General features: G+C 32.6%; 1 protein-coding gene across 1 annotated transcript in view; it reads right to left on the reverse strand.

Annotated features, from left to right (window-relative positions):
• Nucleotides 1-25,683, reverse strand: part of LOC129230998 (major facilitator superfamily domain-containing protein 4A-like) — a 120,115-nt gene that overhangs the window by 17,305 nt on the left and 77,127 nt on the right. The window contains exons 3-8 of the mRNA XM_054865242.1: nt 15,527-15,722; nt 12,297-12,509; nt 9,653-9,758; nt 5,854-5,957; nt 2,558-2,650; nt 478-558 (exon numbers count right to left, since the gene is read on the reverse strand). Of these exons, the coding sequence (XP_054721217.1) occupies nt 478-558; nt 2,558-2,650; nt 5,854-5,957; nt 9,653-9,758; nt 12,297-12,509; nt 15,527-15,722 (793 nt within the window). The remainder of the gene's footprint in view (nt 1-477; nt 559-2,557; nt 2,651-5,853; nt 5,958-9,652; nt 9,759-12,296; nt 12,510-15,526; nt 15,723-25,683) is intronic.

Consider the following 25,683-nt stretch of genomic DNA (forward strand, 5'->3'; position numbering starts at 1 on the left):
TGTGGTACTTCTTGACTGTAGATTGACATGGAGTTGACAAGAAATCACAATTAAGAAACAAAGCATGCTACTTTAAAGTTTGACCACGAAAAAAAGGAGGATGACCTTGACGCGAAACATCATTTGTATCATTTGGAATAGGTAGAATCTGCTAGAAAGCACCGAATAGTAAGAGGCATGGTCTCGCTAATCCTATCTATTCCAAAATAATAACAAACAATCTATTACAAATGATACAAATGATGTTTTTGCTTCAAGGTCATCCGCCTTCTTTTCGTGGTCAAGCTATACCATAGCAGAGATAGGAAAAAACGGCGTTTAGCCCCAAGATGGTGGACATGTCGCTACTTTTAAGCTACGATCCAGGGCTTTACCCATGAACTCCCATGCAAATTAAGCCTTGATAATAACCGTGGTTAGCTTCAGAGACTATGTAAATCCCGAATTTGTATGTAAAAGTTGTTTTATATTTCTTACTATATTGCATCCCAGCATGAAAGCAGGAGCAAGTCGTGTAGCTAGGGCTATGGATAGTAATCGTCCAGTAGCGAACATTCCCTGGAAAAGAATAACAGAAATTATTCTTAAATACAAGATATAAATTAGTACAAACTTTTTATTACAAATTATTTAAATAATTAAATTCTAAATACCAGTTTCAATGGCTGAGAGAACATTATAAGTGGAGAAAAAAAAATCCTTTTTTTGAAAAAGGCGAAGAAAAAAAGCATTCTACAATGGTACTACTTGTTTAAAAAAAAAAAAAAACTTTTTCAACATGAGATTTGAAGAGAATAAATACATCTAATTTTGCAGTAACTAAACATAATTTTCCTGTTTATGAATTTTGCTTCCATGAAAGCTCCATAACGTAAAGATCACGTGATCATTAAATTACCACGTGTTAACATTACTACTCTATGAACAATAGTACATTTTGGATGGAACAATTTCATTTAGTCTCACAGATGCTGAGGTAAAACCAAATGGCTTTAAAAATTCAAATATTGTTTTATCCATTTTTAAAGACACTTTCTGACTTTCTGGTTAGTAATTAATCTCGAGTTGCTTGTTACAATGTTCAATATTTGTGCAAACGCGTTTCTAATTAAAAATGCAACTTTATTTTTAGTTAGTTTATGCACTTTAACTTTCCATAGCTTTTTTCTTTTTTCACAGATGCTGAGGTAAAACCAAATGGCTTTAAAAATTCAAATATTGTTTTATCCATTTTTAAAGACACTTTCTGACTTTCTGGTTAGTAATTAATCTCGAGTTGCTTGTTACAATGTTCAATATTTGTGCAAACGCGTTTCTAATTAAAAATGCAACTTTATTTTTAGTTAGTTTATGCACTTTAACTTTCCATAGCTTTTTTCTTTTTTATTGAAAAAAAAAGAAGAAAGAAAAGAAAAAAATATTACACTGTTTTCTACTCATCTAAGTAGCGAGTCCAAAGCCTTTGAGATTCGAGAAGTCACTTGATAACTCGTGTAATTTCAGAAAACTCGGCCACATTCTGGCTGGAAGAAAAGGCCCTGCACGAAAAACATATTGCGCGCGCAATCGGAACAATCAAACTCTGCCAGTTTTCGGTGCACATTAAGTCGTGTTTACGGAGTTCTACTGTAGAAACTGAATGAAGACAAATCTATTTAAGAATGCGAAATAGTGCTCAGTTACTAAAATATTATGAACATGAAAAATAGATATCTTTGAGACTTCTGAAAAGCTTTAAAATGATTGTAGTAAAGCACAACCTATCAACGAAAATAGTGTCGACGTGTTTTGGAATAACAACACACTTTCGGATAACGAATCTAATCTTTGGGCCAAGTAGCCCGATCGGTTAGGCATTTTTCTAGTGACTGAAGGGTCGCAATGTTCATTACTTGCCAGTCGATGACCCCACGTGCACGCTACTGGTGACTGATGCACGTTAAATCAGTCGTACTCACAAAGTGCACCAAGTTCCCGTCACAAATCAATACCTCTGAGAGTACTGGATCAGGGATTGTTTGGCTTCTAGTATGAATCAATATCATCAAACGGTTGATCGATGGTGTTTTCATCTGTTCTTTTTTGCCCAAGTTGAAGTCTGACTTACACCCTTGTGGTACTCGTTTAAAAGAAAGATCGTTGTTTTGACCTTAAGCCGGTTAGTAAATTCTACTCGGACTCGGTGATGCAAATAGCAAATGTAACAACAGCAGAAACAACAATGAATCTGTAAAATAAAAAGGCTGTTCTTGTCACATCAAATATGAAGCACGTGCATGTTTGTATAGTTAAATTTTGCTTCTGGCTAAGTTGGTAATGAGTGTCGTATTTTTTTTCCAATAGTTTTTGAATAGTTAAAACTTAACACGAAGTTGAATAAACTAAGCTTGCAGATATATGCAAGAATGGAATGGTAATTGATAGATAAAGTGCCAAATAATTTTTCTTTTTGCATTATTATTAATATATTCAGCTACTTCGCATTCTATTTATACATCAAACACTTTATTAATTTTTGTTTGTCATAAAAGTTGTCTATTTATTGAAAAATACTTACCCAAAAAAATGCATTTAAGTAAGCTGCATTTGATTTCTTCAAATTAACCGGACCTTTAACAGCGTAAGAGTATAGATATCCACCATAAATAGCCTATAAGCATTAAATACTACTTTAACAAATATTTAAGTACATTACACATTGAGATGTTTATACAAAAGAGAAAATGAATTTGTTGCATTGATCAGAGCTTGTAAAGAATTAACTGTAATATTGAAAATCTGAAACTATTTCATGTCCTTAACCCAATAAAATTGTTTTAAAAGGTTATACTACCATAGTACTTGAGTTTTAGCAGTTAAATATGTAATTCAGGAATAGGGCAGTTCATTATTTAAAGAGAGCAAATCTATATGTATATATGCGCGCGTGCGTGTGTGTGCAATGTGCATGTATGCGAAAAACTATAAAAATAATAAGGGCTTCGCAATTCTAATGTTATGCACAAGTTGAACTTTAGGACTTGATAAATTTCTGAAAATGTAGGTGAATAATACTAATATTAGCATACATTTTCACGAAGTCGTCTTTTCCCTTAGAGCAGGAATTAGTAAATGGAGGGAGCAAGTTCAATCATTGGCTTAGCAAAAGCTGAGGCAAAGACCCCAAGTCAAGTGACTCAACAACTACGAATGGTTGACACGGTTTGCGTGAGACTAGAAAAAGAAACCGGATTTCTTCCAATACTTCGCTTTAAAATCTATCACGTGACTTGGGGGTCTTTGCTTCAGGAATGGGGTCTTCACTCCCTTCATTTTATCTCTTCTCAATGCATTGTTTACCTTTTCTTATAGGATAAAGTTATTCTATAGAATTTAGCAGTGTTAAAATACCTGCACAGTAGAAATTTCAACGACGATTTGTTTCTGAGAGAACGTATTTCAACAGAGAGATAACACAAGCATGCGAATTCAGACATTTTATTAGTTTCCTGAAGTTTTAAAAGTGTATTTATATAATGTCGATGCGATGTATCCGAATTTACAATCCATTTACTTCTATCACGTCAGGTTTAATTACAAAACAATTTTTACATGCTGTGTATAATTACTAGAATTTCATCACAAACGTATTCATAAACCATTTTTTTTTCTTTTTTTCTTTTTAAAGAAAAATCAATATTTAATGCTCACAACATACTGAATTCAGTTTATATAATTTGGGCATACGGAAATTATGTTGTGAGGAAAATGAAATAAATTTAAAATAGGAGTGAAGTGAATTCGATACGAAAGAAAAAGCTTATTTTGGATAATTTGTTTTGACGAAACAAGAAATTAAGATTAATTACTTCATTAAAGTCATATTTGAAGAATACTAAACTCAGTGGTGCAACAGCCCATCGGGGCCAAGAACTACGGCGTGCCATCTCAGCTTTCTTGACCGAGAGCTCTAATAAGGTGCCAAAGCAGATGTTCCGGTTCGGTGGCCAGCCGAGCGCGGAACCCCCAGGGTTTAGTTCCCCTACGGCGTGGAAGCACGAAACGTTACCATTAAGCCACTGGGCTTCATAGATTGGAAGAATAACTTGGGAAAATGTTATTAATTTTTGCGAAGAAATGAGTCATTGACAACGATTCTCCGCTGACGTCTCAAGAAGAAAAAAAAAGTTTCATTGCAGGGCCCTTCATAACTAATCATTGGAAGATTTGAAATCAAAAATCTAAAATGGTATTGTTAGTAAATAAGTTTCTGCAGGTAACAACGTCGATTATTATTATTATTACTGGAAAATCGCCCGTCAAGGTACGACGGGTGAAAATTGCTTCTGCATTTGAACGAAGCAATTGCCTGTTTGATGATATTTTGACAGTTGAAATTTTAACCCGAACTCCAGTGGATTAACTCTAAACCAGTAGATATCGTTCGTTGTTGACCACTTTTTCGTTTCTTTATTCTCCTAAAATGAGTCTTACCAGTAAAACAGCTAAGATATCGGATCCAGTTCAGCAGCGTCAAAATAAAGCATTTCCCTGCATGTCAAACATTACCAAAAAATGTTATCAAGTTATCATGTCATGGAGCGAGTTTCATTGTTGATGACGTCAGGAGCGTAACTCTATCATTTGCTATTATATATAAGAGGATTATTATTATTTTTTAAAAAATTTTAACGTAATTTTAAAAAATAGCAATTTTTATTTCTTTTAACGAAAAAATTAGTATTTTGAGTTCTAGGAGCTGTGAAAAGTTGAAAAATCAGTTAAAGAAAACAAACTAACGTTGTTACCTTCAGAAACGTTTTAATCAATAAAGTTATATTAGTTTTGTGATTTCAGATAGTCCAGTGAGGACTTATATGAGGCAGCGCAAAAAATATCAGAAAACAAAAGAATCCAACACGATTTTAAACTTTGTTTTCCAACACTTGTTAGTTTTTCTTAATTTTTTACTTCAGTAAACTGTTGAAAAAAAAAACTTTAAAGAGAAGAGGGACTTTTCTTTACTTACAAAAAAAAAAAAAAAAAAACTTTTTTCATCGTATTCCTCTTGGCGATCCTTCTTCTTGTCTTATTTACTTTAGCACAGTTTTTTATTTTACATTCGCCATTATTACTTTAAATGCAATATTCTCTCTTTAATATTTTGATAAGTATATTTAGATGTATCTGATTTTTCGATATTGCTTTTGTATTTCCCTTTAGAAATTTATTTTGGAATTTAATCTTTCTATGCTTTCCGTAACGTTTCTTTTAAAATCAGAGAAGTTATTAGGAAAAGATGCATCTAGAGACAGTACGTCTTTTGCACTATTTGCTCTCAAATAAATCATGTCGGAAAATATAGATACCGAGATATTATTCTTTTCTTAATAAAATGATTTTTAAACACCTGCTTGTAATGAGTAAAAATACGAACAACGTGAAAACATGTACAAATAAAATCAATTAAAAAGAGTTGAAAAACTCTGCAGACAGCTGTTTCAAGGTTATGAAAACCAACCCCTTCATCAGTCCATAAAAAGAAAAAAATGATACACTAAGTCCGACGACGGACAATTGAACCGACGGACTTGGTTCACTTGTCCGTCGTCGGATTTTGTGTACCATTTTTTCTTTTAATGCACTGATGAAGGGGTTTGTTTTTATAGCCTCGAAACAGCTGTTGCAGAGTTTTTTTAAACTCTTTTTAATTGATTTTATTTGTATATCGTCGCCTCAGAGCAACAGTAGGATATCTTACTGTTATTCCTCAGATTAGATGTTTTAGTGTTGCTCTGAGGCGACGATATGTATGCACGTTGTTCGTATTTTTACTCATTTTATGCAATTTTTTCGACTACTTCTTTTACTTACTTGTAAGCCGTCATATAAGAACATTAAAGAAGCGCATAATAGTGTAATTGTTATTGTTTGGAAGGTCGATACAGGGCTAGTATCATACTTTTCGTCCGTAGATGCTGGGATGTTGGAAGCTACATAAAATAATACAAATAATTAATATAATATTTTATTCTTTAACATGTGTTATACAAACTTTAAAAACTATTTTTATTGCACATTTCATAAACTGTTTCTCTGCTTATTTTAATAAAAATCATTAAACACCAATGGGGTCACAAGATACCAAAGAAATATTTCTTGTTTAATTGTAAGAAGAAAAAACTTTATGTCATTAAAGTAGTGCATTGGTCGTAGCACTATTTAGGAGATTTTTGAGGATTTTAAGAAATATGTTTAAGTCTTTTTTAAGACAGGAACTAGTGCTTCTTCAGTGATAATAATTAATTTTGTATGGTTGATATATTATACAAATAAATTCATACATTTATTACATATACAGTTGAACTCGGTTAATGCGAAATGTCAAAAATCCACGAATTTATTCGCAGTAGCCGCTATTCGTAACAACCTTGAATGAGTGATACCGTGGAAAAACGAAGAAATGCTTGCTATATGTTTAGAAAATATTACTACTAATACATAAATTGTAATTTATTTGTTTATTCAGAAAAAAATCACTTATTTCTCATAAATGAATGTTTTTAGGAAATATTGAAAAAGGGAGATGTTCATCGACAATCGCGGAATATGTTGTAATCCACAATGGAAGATGAACAGTTTTAACTCCGAGTAAATTGACATGTCCACGGGTAAACAAATGTACGGGCTTTATTTTCTATGCAAAATGTTTAATATTTTCTGCTTGATACACAATGGGACTTCTATTACCTAACAAAAGGATGAATTATTTATAAAAAAGAAAATTACAGTATTTAACCACGAACATTTCAAGTAAAAAAGGTCAGAAATTTTCGTTCGTCTAAGCCGATACTTACAATTTACTGTACGTATTATACATGAAATTGTTAAAATAGCCAACCAAACTTAACGAACAAAATGTTCGTTTTAGCCATGATTTCGTACTAAACGTGATGGTATTAAGAGAGATCAACTGTATTTATGATGACGTTTTAAATGGGGAAAGAAATACTAATGACGTCTCATTTGACTCCAGTACTGTTCAGTATAACAATAACAGTAATAAGAGGGATAAAATAGAGCAAAGTATTTCATTCTATGTTTTCAATGGAACAATTGAAGGGCTCGGGGCAAGAATGTGATATGACACATGATGCGAATTTTTCAGTAGGCCAATTTCTACACTGTAAAAAATATTTGTAGAACTTTTCAAAGGTATTTATTATACATTCTATATTCTGAAATTCTAAAACCAGATATGTTTTTCTCCAAATGACAAGATCCATTGTCATGTTTATTTCAATTTTAGTCATGAGAAACAAAAATTTTGATCGAAAAATCACTCCTTGTGGCTTGTCACATTTCTGCCCCGAGCCCTTCAATTCTGTACCTCAGAGCCATACTAACGTAAGTGACATAATCGCTACTTTTCGGGAGAGCGGAAAAAACGGTTACTTGGTGCATACAAAGGATTGGACTTGAGCTCTTTTAGCACTAGTCAATAACTGCAAGGGATTTTTTTGAAAGTATTATGTTCATATGGCACGATGCGGAATAGGATTCAACATAGAATGCACTAATAAACGGAAAATCATATTTTTTGGACTTTCGTCAGTCTGGCTCTGAGGTATAGAATTGTGACTAATTAACTCATTCCGGTTTCTTCGGAATAAGTATACCCTAAAATTATAGACCTTTTGAAAATAATATAAGGAGGCTCAAAACCACGGTCCAGTTGGCCTGTTCGGTATTAAGGCTCTGATATTTTGTATAATATGTAATAATAATCACAAATGTTTCGTGTTTTGCTTGATGTATGGATTTAACTCAAACCCGTATCTCTTATATGTCATTAAAACTTCGTATCTTAGATATTTGAACTTCTAGGCAAAAAATTAATGATATATTTCAAAAAAAGCTTACCAAATTCCCACGAAATGCTGAAAATATACACTGCTAAAATGTATGAAAGAATATGAACTTGAAAACCCGCTGCTTCAATTATCTTCAGCTTAGAGCCTTGCTTATATTTATTGTTATAGTTTGTAGCAATAAATAAAAGCAAGTTTATACAATATACACTGCTAGAAATTGAAAATGTGTCATTGTAATTGGTTTAAAAAAACCAATTGTATGTAGATTTCTTGATGAAGAAAATCCACCAATTGGTAAAGAATGTTTCTCATGCCTTTGCTTGAAACACGAATGGTAACAGAAAACTGCTAATACAATCTTGAGTTGAAATGAAATTACTATTAAGTTATCTTCATGCAAACGAAATAGTATAATAGCATTAAAAATTGTACAGTTAAATAAAAAAGGAATGGGGATTTTCTATACCGAGTTTTTTCACCTTTCGGAATAGCAACAAGTGCCTAAACGAGCAAAAATTTATTTGACTACATGATTACTGCAGTCACTAGAGTAGTATTTAGTGTCAAGATGGAGACGAAAGAAAATGAGTGCAGGAGCCTCTCTCGAGGTTGCAGCCACAATCGTCGTTACTGAGCTGATAGAGGATGAAAACTATTGCGTCCTGTTGCAAAATTCAAAGATCACGTTTGTTGCTGGTGATAAGTCCATCATATTGTCCATTTTTCAAGAGAAGTCAATTCGCCCCTTTTTCTCGAAGGAAAAGTTCCATTTTAAGCGGGGGTGATCGGTAAACATACTCACGCGTTTCTAAATGAGACAACCAGACAACCTTGGACGTGCATTTTAATATGCAAAAACTCTTAGTGCCCTTTACATCACTTGCTTCAATTGTCTGTTGCTATTTTCGTTATTCTTACATTTTAAAAAATGCTGCTTTTACAACAAAATGCTATGATCCGAACATACCTTCTGCCGAAAACAGCGTATAGAATCATCGGATGCCACGTGACGAAGGCTGAGTCAAGTGCCACCTCGTGGAAAACGGACAACTCCTGTGAAAAATCCTGCTATCGATGTCACTTCATGCGAAAGTATTTTCGTGATTTTCATCGACTCAACATTGTTTACGATAATATTTTCTGAGACAGTTTTTCCCCTGTTAAATTTTTCTATCATATTACTGAAATTGGTATCATGCAGTGGTGCCCAACTTACTGCCCACGGGCCACATCCTGCTCGCGAAGCCGATTGATGTGGCCCGTTGTTTTGTTTAACGTTACAAATCGTAAATCACTATTAATGACAGTGTTACAAATTTGGAGTCAAATATTCAAAAATTGGTTTCCAAAAAACAGTTGCATTTCAATAAAAGAAGTATAGCAATGATAATAATATTTATTGGTTTTTAATTTGAGGATAATAATTCTCTTTCCTTTTTCATGTTTTCAATTTTCATTTGGAAAACGTTTAAATATTTGAAATTTTATACGTGTTCTGGTCCCCGTGAAAATCATTTTAATATGAAGCCTTCTCTGCCTTCGTGTAGAAAAAGTTAGGGCATCACTGGTTCAAGGGAACAAGCTGTACACCATAAGCAAAAATATACCCAAGTATAATGTTTAAGATCCCAATTTTAAGATTTACAGTAAACCAATCCAGTTTTATTCTGCCTTTCGAAAACTCATGAACTCGAACTAGTGGGTAATAAAAATGATTGAAAAAAAATAAATAAATAAATAAATGAAAAGTAAAGATTAATAATAAAAGAAAAAAATGAAAACAAAACCTGCATCTGCACTTTCGTATTGATCTTGTTTGTTCTGATTTATATCGCCAGGTCTTCCAAACATTTTTAGATATACATCTTTTCCAAGCAATGTAAGACTCAACAACGCAACTGGAATCTAAAAAAGCAAAATACATGACATTACTAAAGCAGAAAATATTATCTAATATTTTTATGGTAGTGTACACGAATAAGATACAATGAAGGAGTTTCACACGTAGTGAATATAAAATTGCAAATATCATCCCTGAGAATTTGTTGTAAAAAGCAAAAGTTTGCTCATATTGATCTGTTAAATGGTAATCGTAACGCGTCAGCCAGCAAAAACCAAAATCTAACAAATTCGTTGCTGTTGTTGGAGAACATAATGAATTTGAAATTGGTTTGAGCTAAGGACATGGTTGGTGGCTAGTTTCTCGATTTGTCGTTTACCGCCAAAGTGTCAGTTGCAGTTTATTCTATCAGTGTTTTTCAAAGGGGGTAGTATTTCCCTTCCTGCAGCAAATGGAGAATCAAAGAGTTTGATTAAATATAAATGGCGATTGGAAATAGATATGCTCCAATAGAAAAAAAAAGTATGCCACTCTCAGCAAGAATATTGAAAGACACTGTAAATGCCTTGACTTACGGACAAGGAGAAGTATTATCTCTGTTTTCTAAGAATTCTTGACCAGTTGATTTTCGGTTTATTACATCTATTCAAGCAACTTTTTGTGCTATTCTTTTGCTTTTTCCTGATTTACTATCAAATGCTTTCCAACTTCTACGAAATGAATGGTCCAGCTTCAACTAGAAAACTTTTGTCGATCATATTTAGAAAACTCTAACTTTGGAAATATTCTGCTTTCCCCTCCTCCCCTCTTCTCCTTTTTTTTGCGTTTTAGCCATGTTTTTCATTTTACAATGAAGGAAATAGATAAGACAGAATCGGTGCTGATTCTGTGCCGATGTGAACTAATAGTCCGTTGCTCACTTTTTGCAAGAGTGATGTATTTAAGATTTGTCATCTAAGGTCACGTTAAAAACCAAGTGGTTTAGCAATGAAAATTCATAACGCCACACAAAAAGCTCATTCGAATGGCTTAGTTAGAGAGCGAAGTAAGTGCACAGCAAAAACCAGCAAGTAGAAAACAAAGTTGAAAACAATGTATTCATTCAACTGCAGCTTTAATGCTACAACACATAATGTTAGCATGTGTGGAATATAAAATAGCTCTGATAGAGTACTCGTACGTAATCCACTTAAGGTTTAAAATTAACATTCTCAACAACTCAAAAAATAAAAGAAATGGCAGAAAACTTGAAGATGATGCAAAATGAATTACTGGGGGCGATTATTTTCTCACTTTTACAGATTAAAAAATTTTTAAACATAAATCCGTTGGCTTCAAATTTATAGTTCTACGTTATGATGAGCCAAATTTTTACTCATAGTAAAAGTTTGTAAGGAACTTTCACTGCAAAGATTAAACTTTTGCTTTGAGTATTTTAAAAATGGATAGCATTAAAATAATGGTTTAATGCACAGCATATTTTCTGCAATGATTATTTTGAAAAATGTTTCTTATTTTCGGAAACTGTAGCATTTATTTTTTGTTATCGCTTAGAGGGAAAATTGTAAAAAAGGGCACTGGTGCAAATATGGGCACCCCTCCCAAGTGACTATCTGAAGTACTGAAGATAGGTGGCGAGGAATGTAGATGGTGCCATTTACTAATATGAGATAGCAGACAACGGTTGGAAACATTCTTTCAAAAAGTGTGGATGCAGCTTTAGTTATTGTGCAAATTGGTGTTTTTTCAGGACTACAAACTTTTAAGAGGTATGGGAAATCGTCTTCTTTTCATGTTCTATTGTTTAGTTAAAACAATGTCACAGTGATAACGGGAGAGCAGAGATCTTAAGCTGAATTTTGAAGCACAACTTTAGTCAAGCATTATTTTACGTTACATATGATAGTGACCATCTTTCTTAGATATACTAGTTGGTCAAAATATGGGCTAACATTTAAAGGGAGCCCATAATTATACCACTTTTTTTTTCGAAACAACAAAAATTATTTCTCATGCGGTACAACTTGCATATTTCATGATGGAATGCTCTCTGATGACACTCGAGGAGAGGAGTGTATGAAATGTGTTATGTGTCAAATGTGGTCCCACTTAGATTATGACGGTGCTGAAAGAACTAGTTATAGTTCTGTAAATATTTTCTTTCCTGTAAAAAATAAATTTTCTACCATTTTGTGTAGTTTTATCCTGTTTTTTAACTATTTTTGGTGATATTTTGAAGAAGGCTCATATTTACATCCCATTTTTTGAGGTGCTTGACTTAAAGCAATTTGTAAATCGTCGCTTTTGAAATGAAATCATTGATGTTAATCATTGTTTTGCCTTCTCGAAACTAGGATACTTGTAATAGTTGTTAACATTAAAAAAAAAAAGCTAGAATTTTTCGAATTGAAAGTAACTTTAAATCAAAAATAATAATAGGTGCCCATATTTACACCTTTCCTCTGCTTTATGCATTTCAAAAACGTAGAGTTTGAGAAAATTGGGTCAGCATTCTAAAAGGTATAGACACGTTTCAAGATCATGACAAGAAAATAAGAGTGTGATAAGAAAATAAAAAAGGAAAAAATGTTTCCTTTTCTTACCATCAATCCGGCCATTATCCAGAATGCATAATCAATGTGTGTCATTCTCTGAGCTTCTTGAAGATTCTTTGCTGGAAGAGTTTCATTTTGATCTAGTATATGAACGGGTTCCGATTGGTTGTCAAGGAAAGGCGTGCAATCTTCATTTAAAAGAAAAGGCTGAGCAATCATTGGACTTATAAAAGCACCCACTCCATAGAAAAAATGTAGTGCCTATAAAAAAGTACAATCAACGCATTTAACTTACTACTCTGAATTTAACAGTACATGGAGTTTTCAGAAATTAAGTGAAGACATTTCAATTAAATAGTTTAATATGAATGACTGTTTCATTTATAATTTACCTTTGAATGATTTATCAACATCTGTAAAATCCCATTGCAACGAACGCCAATACAACAAAATATCCGTTTCAAGGTCATTCCATGTCAAGTGATCCAAAATTTGAGAACGTTTTTTCTTCAATTAATTTTCAGTTTCATATATTTGGTATTTTTATTTCAAGGAAATAATCTTAGCTCCATTTTTACGTATTCGTCTTGATAAATCATTTCAACGCAATTGAATAGATTAAAATTTTTGTTAAATTGAGTGAAAAAAATTTAGCAGTTCATTGTACTTGTTTTTGAACTGTTATAAGTTAAAATCCATTGAATAATGCAACGTGTAAGAAAAATTGAAACAAAGCTTGCTCGAAAAAGATATATATATATATATATATATATATATATATATATATATATATATATATATTTATTTATTTATTTCCAAAAAATGAAAAAAAAAACTTCAAACTGATTTTCATAGCATTTATTTTTATTTTTACATAAAATTTACATTTCACTCTCCCCTTTTGAATAACCCTATGAAGTAAAAAAAAATCCCTCCATACATAAAAATATTGCATTTTCGTCGGATAAGCGCTGAACTGAAAAAATGCAGAAACATAATTATATCAACTTACTTAGCAACCATAAAATCTAGCGTAACGTCACTTTCATTTAGGAATCTAATCAATTAAACGTGCGTTACTGATTACAAGTAGATGAACATAATCTTTTCTTCCTTTTTCAGGCGTTTTAATCAAGAAAGCTAATGGTAAAGTTCGGAACTACTCTCAAGTTAGAGAATAAAGTTATGAATGACTTACCTTTTATTAAAATACAGGCAGTGAGAAAGAAAGCTATCAGTTTTTCTTCTACAAGTTCAGTGCTTCATTCTCGCTTAACTAAGCTGTTTAAAGGGAAATTAGAGGGCCATCGATGATATTTTTTTTATAATTGGTATATTCATAAGATATTGATCTCCTTCAATACCACCGTTGCAGTTTCTTTTTCAAACTAGTAAACTAATCATAAATTCAGAAGTATAGTTTTGAAACTTTGACTAACAGCAGGTTTATTATTTTGCTGTAAAACGAGTAAACAGATGCATTTGTATAATTTTTTCACACTGCGATCCGATTATTTTTAGGTATCATTTTTTTAAAATAAAGTACTTTTCCTATTTAATTTTTTACTAATAATAAAGCTGAAAGTCTGGATCTCTGTCTGGATGTCTAGATATCTGTATTTTGATTTCTGTGACGCGCATAGCGCCTAGACCGTTCGGCCGACTTTCATGAAATTCGTCAAAAATTAGTTTGTAGCACGGAGGTGTGCACCTCGACGCGATTTTTCGAAAATTCGATTTTGTTCTTTTTCCATTTCAATTTTAAGAACATTTTACCCAGCAAATTATCATAACATGGACGAGCAAATTACCATAACGTGAACCAGCAACTTACCATAACAGGGGCGAGCAAATCAACATACCAAATTGACGAGAAATTCATCATCCATTATTTGTAAATATACAGGCGAACCAAATGATCTTTTAATTTTCGACTACGAGCAAAACCGTGCGGGTACCGCTAGTAGGGAATAAATTTCTACCCAAGTCATGACTTCACGTGTCTTATTCTTCTAACTCAATTTCTTAATACCAATTTTACAATGACCAATTTCATTTGAGCTTAATCAATCCGTCCTAATGGAGTGTAAGAATTGGAAATGTAAAATCAATGTTATGTTGATTTTATTGTTTTTTCAAGAATGTTCTTTTTTTTTGTCACGAACCTTTCTTATTCTTTTTTGTCTGTTGCAGAGTAGCATTTGTAAAAGATGTTGGGAAATGTAGGATAAAGTGACATAGCGGGTTATAATGAAATGGTCAATTATTTCCACTGTTTGTGACGTCAACTGTCAGACTATAAATGTATTAAACCTGATAATTCTAGTCAAAAAATGTTACCTCTAAAGATTAAGGCACATGATAATGAAAGCCATTTTCAAAATTTGATACTAATACTTTATCATTGTGTGGTGTATCATAAACATCTTTTGTTTAATAAAATGAGAAAGTTCTGGATATTAACATTTAAATTATTAATTGTTGTTTAGCGCTGTACTGATTTGTTTAACATTAGACACATTTTAGTTTTGATTTTGTGGTAAAATTTGTCAAGTGCTACCGGGGCAAAGTAAATGGGGCAAAGTGGAAGAGTTTATTTCATTTATTTATTTATTTATTTATGTATTCATTCACTTATTCAATCATCATTGACTAATTTATTTACACTTATATTTATTTGTAATATTACTTATACCAGTGGTTCCCAAATTTTTCTGATTCATGGCAATATTGAGAAATTAGAATTTTCTCGCCCACCGTAGTCTATCTCTAATATACATATATCCATAACTATATCTATATCTATCTATCTATCTATCTATCTATATATATAGATAGATAGATATAGCATAGATATACATAGATAGATATATAGATAGGTAGATATAGCACCGAAGGCGCAATGGCACTGGTTCTATCAGTGCCATGGTGTGGTTCGACTCGTAAATTGAAGGCAAACGAGTTGAATTGCACCTTGCTTTGGACACTCACTGGTGTGATAAATTTACTTTATCTACCAGTTTGTTGATACTCTTAGCTCCAATGAGATGACATCTTCCTCCAGATCGGTTATTTACTATGCCTGACTGAGGAGGTCTAATACGAACCAAACTACAGTCTCAGGATGTGATAACTGGGTTGTCTGGTATATTGCATGTATCTTAAAACATAGTCTGAGTTTATCGAAGATAAAACCAAATGTCTCACTACAGAATAAGCAATACCAGGAAGTGACGAAAAAATGAAACTGAAAGTAGATAACATAGAAAAGTACTTACTTGTAGAAATGGAGATACATCTCTTCCATAAATTCTAATCATGGACACATTTGCAACGGTATCAACTGTACCCATGAAGAAGCCCATAATAGCGAGGACGATTGCCAGTACCCAAAGTGCCTGGCAGAATGGAATTATTGCCATAGTAAAGCTCATCATGATGATGCTCACAACCAGTAGAATATAATGAGATATTCTGAAACGGAAATGATAAAAGTCAGTTTCAATAAGTTTTTTTGATGCCTAACTACACTGAAATGCTTAAAAAAACGAGCTGAAGTGTGCATCACATGACTTCCTTTTACACCAATTTAATGCTATTTCCCTATTATTGCAATTTTAATGGGATTCTCTCTCTAACTCTTTAAATATCACTAGCAATGGCCACATTGAAAGCAGATTTAAAAAAAAAAAAAAAAAATCGCCAAATTTTTCGCCAAGTTGGCGACAAAACTTGGCAACCAAAAGACTGGCGATATATCGCCAAGTGACCGCCAAATTATAACACCACTTGAGTTTGCATCGAAATTAACAATGATTTCCTCCCAAAAAGGTGCAAAAGACCCCTTTAGAAACACCCGAATGCAACCAAAATAGGAGGTGCACAACTAGACCCCACTACGAGTCTATGTACCAAATTTCAACTTTCTAGGACATACCATTTTTGAGTTATGCGAGATACATACGCACATACGCACATACGCACATACACACATACGCACATACATACAGACGTCACGAGAAAAGTCGTTGTAATTACCTCGGTGATGGTCAAAATGGATATTTCGCGTGTCTATACATTCTTAGGCACTTTTCCGCATGTGGTCGAATCGAAAAAAAAACTCAACATTCATTTGGGGGTGAGCAAAATGGAAATTAAGGGCGATTTTTGAGTGAAAATTTTTTCGCGAATACAATACTTCCTTTTTTGTAAAAGGAAGTAAAAACCTTCAGTGGTCTTATGCAACACTTAAGTTTTACCTGTTTAAGAAGGTGTAGAATTGAAAATAATTGAAATACGTGATGATTTATTCCAAATTTTCAAGTCAAACGCTTTTATGAAGCTTTTGAAGTCATAAATTGTACTAAGGAAGCTATTTTTTATTGCAACTTTTTAAAATCAACCTAAATTTCTTTACTACGTCTTATAAGTATTGAATTTTGTAAAGGATCCCTTAAAAAAAAAATGCGGTTATCGGCTCTCCTTGTAATAAATATTTTTTTCATATAGTACTTTTTTTGGACCTTTGTATTGCTCGTTCCTATTGAAAGTTTTTTCGATATGCTACATAAAAAAGAGGAGATTTTAAGAATTTTTTTCAAGCAAAATCGTTCGGGTATTGTATTTCTTCATTTTCAATTCAAATTTCGTTCCAATACCATTACAACAATTTTTAACCAGTAGAATCTAGATTTTCCTATCAGTATTTTTAGTAACATGTAATTTCAGTATTAGGGACTCCGTGACCAAATGGTCGTATTTTCCTGAGTTCGGTTCAGTAGGTCATGGGTTTCGATTATCACCGGTGCGGTGCCCTTAAGTGTAGTTTCCTCATTTTGTGCATTAAATATTTCTTGCGTTATCTTATCTGTAAATAAGAGAAAAAAAAGGGGGGGGGGGGGGGATACTTGTGGTAGTTATGAAATGCAACAGAGTCATGGCGTATAGCACACATGAGGCAGTGAGAAGCAAAGGGATGCAAGTAACAAAATTAAAAATTTGGACATAACCAGTACGCATGGTAGGTGAACCTCTCCTCTGTCTTGGGGCAAGAGATGGTACTAGTAGCCCTGGTAGTTGCTGCTATGCAGCATGATTTAGAAAAAAAATTCAATGAAAGCCTACCTAGGAGCTAATCTTTAAGCGCGTTTTACTCAAAACTTGAAAATGTCCACTTGCATCGCTTTGCGTCTCACTTCCTCACATGGAAAATTGGACATTTTGTCCCGCAAGTCACAGCACATGTATTTCATTAAAAGTAATAATTTAAAAGAGAAATGAACAAAACTTTAATGCTTAAGAAATCGCAAGTGTGCGAGTCATTTCTAAAGCAAAAAGCGAGTTTTCGTGGAACGGTCCTTATAATTGCGGGAGTAATTGTTTCTAATTGAACTTGAACTTGAATTTCATTTCAGATGCCGTTTTTTAGGAACTGCCCTAGGTTATTGCTATTTCTTATTAGAACCAGGATTCTTATATACATTTCTTTTACAACTAAGCAGTGTTTATAAGACCAAGCAAAAATCGGATTTTCAGGATTTTTTTTCCCCGATTCGAGTCTGTTACAATATTATCGAGTAGTTCAGGGAAATCTCGACACCTTAATGGAAAATAATGAATAATTAGTTAATATATGAGGAAATATTTACTCGTATTTTAGTATCACGATGAAAATTTGGTCAGTAAATACACTTTTCGTCTAGGAACTCTCGTATTTAGTTTGTTTCACGTAAAATGTAATCCATGTTAATATTAGAGGGATTAGAAAGTAATGTTTTTTCCAAGCAAATAAATTTTTAAAAGGTTTTTTTTTTTAATCAACGCTGTAATTACCCTCGTTGTCAACAACCTTTTGCCGTGTAGTGTGCAAATTTTCAATACTGGTTAGATAAAAATTAATCGATTTTTGAGCAAAATATCTGGGAGATGGAATTTTGGATATCGGTCAAATTTTCAGGTACAGTACCACCTTCGTTACATCGCTTATTCGGATATATCGCGTTTTGCCTTTGTCTCTCGAAGAATTATATATGTTGCTTTAAATTTGACATCAAAGAAAAGAAGCATATTTCTCAGAAAATTTTCTTCTTCTTTTTTTTTTTTTAATGAATGAACAAAACTGGCATGTTTTCCATAGACTTAATTCGTTGCAGTTTAAGTTGCAACTTTCGATTCGCTTTCTGTCATAAAACAATAAGAATAGCTTAAATTATTTTTTCTTACTTTAAGAGAAAAATTAGTAGACAAATTTTCTTTTGTTTTTTAATGAGAAACTCGTCTTCATATGATAATAAACTAAAATTTTTCTTGATACAAATGTCATTAATTGTTTCATTAATTGAATTGTTACTTTTAATCCCTCGTTTATATCGCGTTTTCGGATATATCACGCTTCTTTGTTCCCTCCCAACAAGCACGATATAACGAGGGTTATATTTTTTTCATATAGATAGGAATAAAGGGAAATCAGATGGTGAAATTTCAGGCGAATATGGTGGGAGATGCAGCCTACCACAGCTCATTAAGTTCTTAAGGATTCGCTTTGAGCAGTGTGTCATGCATTATCAGGTTTCAGGATTGCTCCTTTTTTGCTGATAACAGTGGAAACATTCTCGCCATAAATTCACCATCTGATTTCTTCTGATCCCTAAAACGCTTTTTATGAGACAAAAAATTGAAAATTTTGTTTGTATCCAAGATGCCAAATACAGATATTTAGCTCCAAAAATCAACTGATTTTTATCCATCCAGGATTGAAAGTTTGCATACTAGATTGCAAAAGGCTGTTGATAATTGGGTAATTAAATCGTTGATTAAAAACAAACGCTTTAAAAATGTTTTTTGCTTGAAAAAAAAAACATTACTTTCTGGTCCCTCTAATACTATTACCTAAGAAGTGGGTCAAAATCAAGGAACATCAGCAATGGAGTAAATTTGTATCATTTATCACAAGAACAGTTTCATTTTTTTTTTCAGTAAAGACACAAAGACACTACTTTTTTTTTCTTTTACCGGTTATCCAGCGTTCATTCCGCTGCACTCCATGGTGCAGTTAAAAAAAAAAAAATTCTACAGAACAACGTATGACTCCCTCTCCGTTTTGAATTCTTACCTTTAGTAGCATATTAACCATATGCTTTCAACTTGATTTTTAATAAGTGTTGCAACTAATATAATGCTAGTTTCCCTTGCAGACTATTTTTGGGCTTTTAAATCTGCCTCGCAGACTGCTGAAAAAAAATCTGCTACTGTAGCGAAACTAGCAAAACGGAGGGGGCAGGGGTGTCAAAATATCATTGTAGATACTACAAGTTTGTTATTTGCTATTTTTTAGACACTGGCACATCAGACGTTTAAGCGCTTGTTTCTTACCTTACCCCCACCTGATTTCCCCCTCCCATGTCCCCTCATCCTTATTGATACATTACTGTGACGACAAGTCTGCACCGCGGTTATCCTGTGGGACGGGGAGATAAGCATTACATTGTATTAGAGGCTGGAGTATATAACATCCAAGATAGGGTATGGGGGGGGGGGGGGGGTCGAATGTTGTGACTAGAGCGCTAATGGATCCGCCTTGCCATAGAAAGCGGGACCTCCCGAGTCCCCACGTCAGAGGGAAAAGCTTCCCCAGTAAATGAACAGTCCCACAAAGCGTATTTCATTATGGCCACCAAATAAGTAGGCAGGTTATAATGGGTGCGTTCATATGAGGCGAATGACTCAAAGTTGCTGAGTTAGTATCGCTGGACCGTGAAGTGATGGGATATATGAGGGGATCTAAGTTAATCAGCTAAATCCCTCAATGTTTTCTACGCGGAGTATGAATCTGTGATTTAGAAGTGAATTTGAACACAATTGAAGGCGGTTTGAAATGCTTATTGCAGAATCTAACAATCTTCAAACAAACATTTCGCATTCTGTTACAATTCAAAGATTGCAATTAAACGGAGTAGTAAACCAGCATTAGAAGAGCGTGTTAAATTATCGGTACTTTTGAAGAGTTAAATGTCTTCATTCACATTTTTTAATGTAAAATTCTCCACCCAACAGCATTATTATCCTTTCAAGGAAATAAAATTTATTCTCAGCTTTAGACAGTAAGTTACATCATCAATATAGCCTGCTAAATTTTATTAAAAATATATTCCTTAGTTGAATTGTACTGTTTTTCAATAGAATGGATTTATGCAATTTCCCGTGTCATAACATTTCTAAGACAGTGGATCTCTAAATAACAGACGTCATTTAACTTTGTTTCTCTCGAATTCAACTTTACATGAACCAATTAAAATCATTTAAACAGTCTTTTTTTTTTTGAAAGAAAATGTTCCACATCATCTCATTTTGATGATTAATTGGGTTGTGTATTTTTAATAGTACTTTAAATGCGAAGAAGTAGCTTTGAGATGCATTTTCCAAATATGATTACATTCTTTTGACTACCCAACCGGCAAGAAAATGCCATATTTTTTTACAAAAAAAAAAGTTAGGAAAAAATTTACAATCTACACAATTAGTGTATGAAAAGTGAATAATGTTGAATATTTTAAAGAGAGAGCACAACATTTTTTTTTAATTGTTAAGAATTTATATAATGTCAAAAAACTGCAATTTGTTTCGAAAGAAATAACTGCAGTTTCATGTATTTACAAAAATTGTGCATTTTTAAGCACTAAATCCTGCTTTAAAGTTTAACAAAATTGTGTTTTTAGCTAAAGTTCTTTTTGTACTATGGAAAAATCGCCTATATTTGACCCTTGCTTAAATTGGGCCTGGGATTTAAAATCTAGCGTAGTGTTCTGTGCTACACTCTACCGGTGGAAATACAAAGATTTGTGTCTGAAACCTTTGCTGATGAAGTTTCGTCCCATTTCGATCTGAATAGTTTGTGTTACGATGTGATTTGTGGTGAAAACGTGTTCGATCTTATTTTGAGAACTTGTATCTAGTAGAATAATACTAAAATTTGTGAACTAAGAATATTGCTGTTATAGTATTATAAACAGTATTTAACGGGGATTAAAGATTACAGCAATGTATTTACATGCACGATTGTGAAACTTGTTGACAAGGTATAAATAAAAGAATAAAAAACGGCGTGCTTTCCTTTATTGGACCGATAAAATTTTCCTATATCGGACCGGTGGTCCAGTTTAAGGATACGTAATTCAGCAAGCCTTTTTACTTATCACGTTATAAAGTAAGTGATTAGTGTAACTTAATAACGTAGTTAGAATTATTTTGAGAAATTCAGTGTAATTTTTGAAATTCAATTGAAATATTAAAATAAAAAAATATCTTAATCAGTAATTTAAAATTGTAAGAGATAAATACAATTTATCATTAGTTTTTGAAACATTTTTGTAAAAAAAACGCAAACATAATAGTGCGAGTCGAGCGGACAACATTTGAACGCTCAAGTATTTGCTCCAATAGATTCAGCAACTTGACATTTGGCGAGAGATTTCGGTCTACCATGGTTTGGGAACACGTACTTTTGAGTTACATGAATGAGCTTCCTGAAATCGATTAGAAATTGCTACTATGGTGATATTATTATTATTTTATAATCCGTATTGAATTATAAATGTGTTATGCTCAAGTGCAGAGGTATTTACGAAGTAACAGGGTGAAAAACTCTAACATTGTGATTGTGTTTGGCAGCAAATAACTGTTAGGGCCGTGGTAGCCCGATCGGTAGAGTGTCGGATTCGGGGCCGGAGGGTCCTGAGTTCGAACCTCGATGGTCGAAGACCCATCGTCGTCATTAAAGGGGACTGGGCGACGTTAAATATGCTCGTGGTCTCAATGTCCTCCAAGTGAAACGATACCTCTGGGGGTGCTAGCACCAGGTAGCTATTAGCTCTTGGACTAGTTCTAAATTCTCATTAACTGTTCGATCCGGTGATGATGCTGCCATCTATCGGTATATAAATAATGGAGGCAAGGCACTTAGTATGCATTCCTCGACATAAATACAGTTGTAGTCAGTTGTGACTCTGAATAGGAATAACTGTTGTTAAGTTAAAATTCAATCGTAGAATTAACATTTCAAAAAAAAAAAAAAAAATCTTAATGAGTAATTTAAAATTGGAAGGGATAAATACAATTTATCATTTTTGAAACTTTTTTTTGTAAAAAAAACGCAAGCCTGATAGTACGAGTCGAGCTGACAACATTTGAACGCTCAAGTATGTGCATTCTTTTCATCAGTAGATTCAACAACTTTGAACTTCTAGAACCAATAATCGCTCTTCAACAACAAAGCAGAGGCAAGGTGATATCTTCGCCGCCCTCTCATCACTTTTGAGTCATATAGACTCTTTTTCAACTTTAACTTCAACTTCAGGTTCAATAACTTGACATTTGGCGAGAGATTTCGGTTTACCATGGTTTGGGAACACGTACTTTTGAGTTACATCAATGAGCTTCGTGAAATCGATTAGAAAGTGCTACTGTGTGATATTATTATTATGTTATAATTCGTAATGAATTATAAATGTGTTATGCTCAAGTGCAGAGGTATTTACAAGAAACAGGGTCAAAAACTTTTACATTGTGATTTCGTAGACCAGAACAAAATAAAAATGGATGGCTGCTGTTTTGAGATAGTCGAAGCTACAAGATTACAGAGATCAAGTAAGTTTTATATTACTTCTTAAGATTTCAAATTAGTTTTATTACTTGCTCTTAATCAACTTAGAAGTGTAGGGTGTTAACGTTTTTATGCAAGTATAGTAACAAGCTTACTACTACATAAGTCAATTTTTAACTATTGCTGAAGATTTAGCACTTCTTTAATGATAATAGGGTTTAACACGCGAAAATCGTTTTGTTCGTATTCGTCGTTCGGTTTAAAATGTTTGCGGACGCGTATTTTTGAGTTATATTAAAGAGCTCCGTAAAATCAATTAAAAAGAGCTAATGTTATATTATTATGTTACTATCCGTAATGATTTATAAATGTGTTATGCACAAATGCAGAGGTATTTGAAGTAAGAGGCCGAAGGTTTTTACATTGTGCTTTCATAAACCTGAACAAAATAAAAATGGATGGTTGCTATTTCGAGACATTTTGAAGCTACATGATTCTAGAGAACAGGCAAGCTTGGTATTAATTCTAAAACTTCAAGTTAGTTTTAATACCTACTTCTTAATCAATCTAGGAGTGAGGGGTGTAAACGTTTATATGCAAAAATAGTAACAAGTTTGCGACTGCATCAGTTATTTTTAACTATTGCTGAAGATTTATATTTAATACTTCGATAATACGCGAAAAATTGTTTGTTCATATTCATTATTTATCTCCATGTTATTTAATACAAGACATGCTTATTATTTTATAATTCATGCGTATTATCTAGATTAAATGTATTGAATATGTAAAATTTAGTTTACATATTCAATACATTTAATCAGTTTGTGAATTTACGAAAAGTATGTTTGTTATTTTTAAATTGTAAACCTGTTATCTGCAGAAATAAACCTTGTAGTTAAAAAAAGTGTTTAAATTTTACAGATATTTATAGAGCAAAAAGTACAGATCAATCAACTATACACAACAGTTCTAGTCGACTGATATTGAACCATTTTAACCATTAATTAAAATTTTATTCTTGGAGATTTTCAGAAGGATTTGTAAAATTTAGAATCATGTAAAAAGTTTGAATTTTATTGTTTCTCAAATATCAAATGAATTAAAAAAAAAAAAAACCATATATCATGTACAATATTAGATGTCTCTCCGAATAAACTTTGAAGTACGCTGAAAACTTCGTTATATTTGCTTAAAGCGTAGTGCAGTACTATTAAATAGAAAACCAACGTAAATAAAGCACTAATTCTCAATGTTGAGAACTTGTGCTTGATTTGCGATGGTTTTGGGACTGATATGAATACTGTTATAAACAGGGGGGAAAATTGATACAAATTGAGGGTAAATACAGCACAGCGTTAGCGTTTACAGTTGCCCAAATTACGTAATCTAGACAAACCGTAGTTTCACAATATATAAGTTAATCAAAAAGTAATTCAAGAAAAAGTTTTTCAGCTCTTTCCGAAATTGTGAATGTAGTATGCATTCAAGAAATAAGTATCTATTTAAAATAAAATGCAATTCACAAAAAAAAAGTTTTAGATTTTGCAATATTTTTGTTGTAACGAAAGGTACATAAATTTCAAAATTTAAAAGAAACAGTTTCATTGCATTTCTTTTTATCCGTTATAATTTCTCAACTATTATTTGTCAAAACTTTTAATCTTATACTGAATTTGATCAAAAATTCCAATGCCTCTTGAATACTTAGAAATACATTGAGGACTATCAGATAACGTTAAATTTGTTCGCAGGCAAACACTGTAATCAAGTTAAAGGCGTAATGCAATCTTGCTCAACTGTCTCAAGAAACATTCGTTTAGGTTCTTTCGCTGGTTTCATTGCAGATATTTTTTCTACATTTTACGATTTAATAATGTGAAAATCCACTCCGAATTGTGTTTCACATTTGAAAACAAATACTTTGTTAAATTAGCTATCTATAAAGCTAATGAATATCACTTTGTCAGCTAATCTGAATAATAAGAAATAGTATTTGCCTTTGCTTCGTTAAAAAGACTTAATTCAGACTTTTTTTAACTTGTTGTCTTAAAAATTGCTTGTCATGTAATGGCACAAAATATAGTAACATTAATTAGACTTTTATTTAAGACGTTTCCAACGAGTTGTTATAAACATTGTTTAAAATACAAAATACTGTGGTTGACATACAAAACACTTTACATGCATATTATTAGCGTATTTTTTGACCTGCTTTAAAAAAACATTCTGAATGTATTTTTTTTTTTTTTTTTAGTTTTTGTACACATTTTATGTTCCTAAGTCTTTGAATTCATTTGTATACTCGCACGACTAGCGGAAAGACATGTGTTCTAAGATTATCTTATCATAAAAATTACTTTTAAAAGGACGATTTTGAATAATTTAGAATTAATAAAATCTATTGCGCAATAAATTGCACATTTAATATCCATATCTAATATCCTTGACTTAATAGAGTTTTAGCGTAAAGTAAATGTCTGAAGAAAAAATAAGTAAATGTCTAAAAGACATACATAACATAAAAAAAAACATTAAACGAAAAAAAAAAACCGACTACGAAAAGATGGCTCTTGTAGTTCTGAATGAAATCCTCATAATTGTGAAGTGTTCTAACTTTTATTAGAGTTTTTCTCATTTGCACTGGAGGTGTCATAGCGCACTAAGTTTGATTTTCACCCCAAATCATCGGTTTCTTAAAGTTATTTTGATACCTGTAACTTTTTTTTTTTAAGTGTTTTCAACATGGTGTTTTTATTTGATTTTACTGCCTGTTGGCTTGTCTAAGAGCAGTATTTTATAGCTAGAGGTAACAGTTTTTGTTTTATCTGAAGTAGT

The sequence above is a fragment of the Uloborus diversus genome, chromosome 10 (genome assembly GCF_026930045.1).
Source record: "Uloborus diversus isolate 005 chromosome 10, Udiv.v.3.1, whole genome shotgun sequence".
Taxonomy (NCBI): Eukaryota; Metazoa; Arthropoda; class Arachnida; order Araneae; family Uloboridae; genus Uloborus; species Uloborus diversus.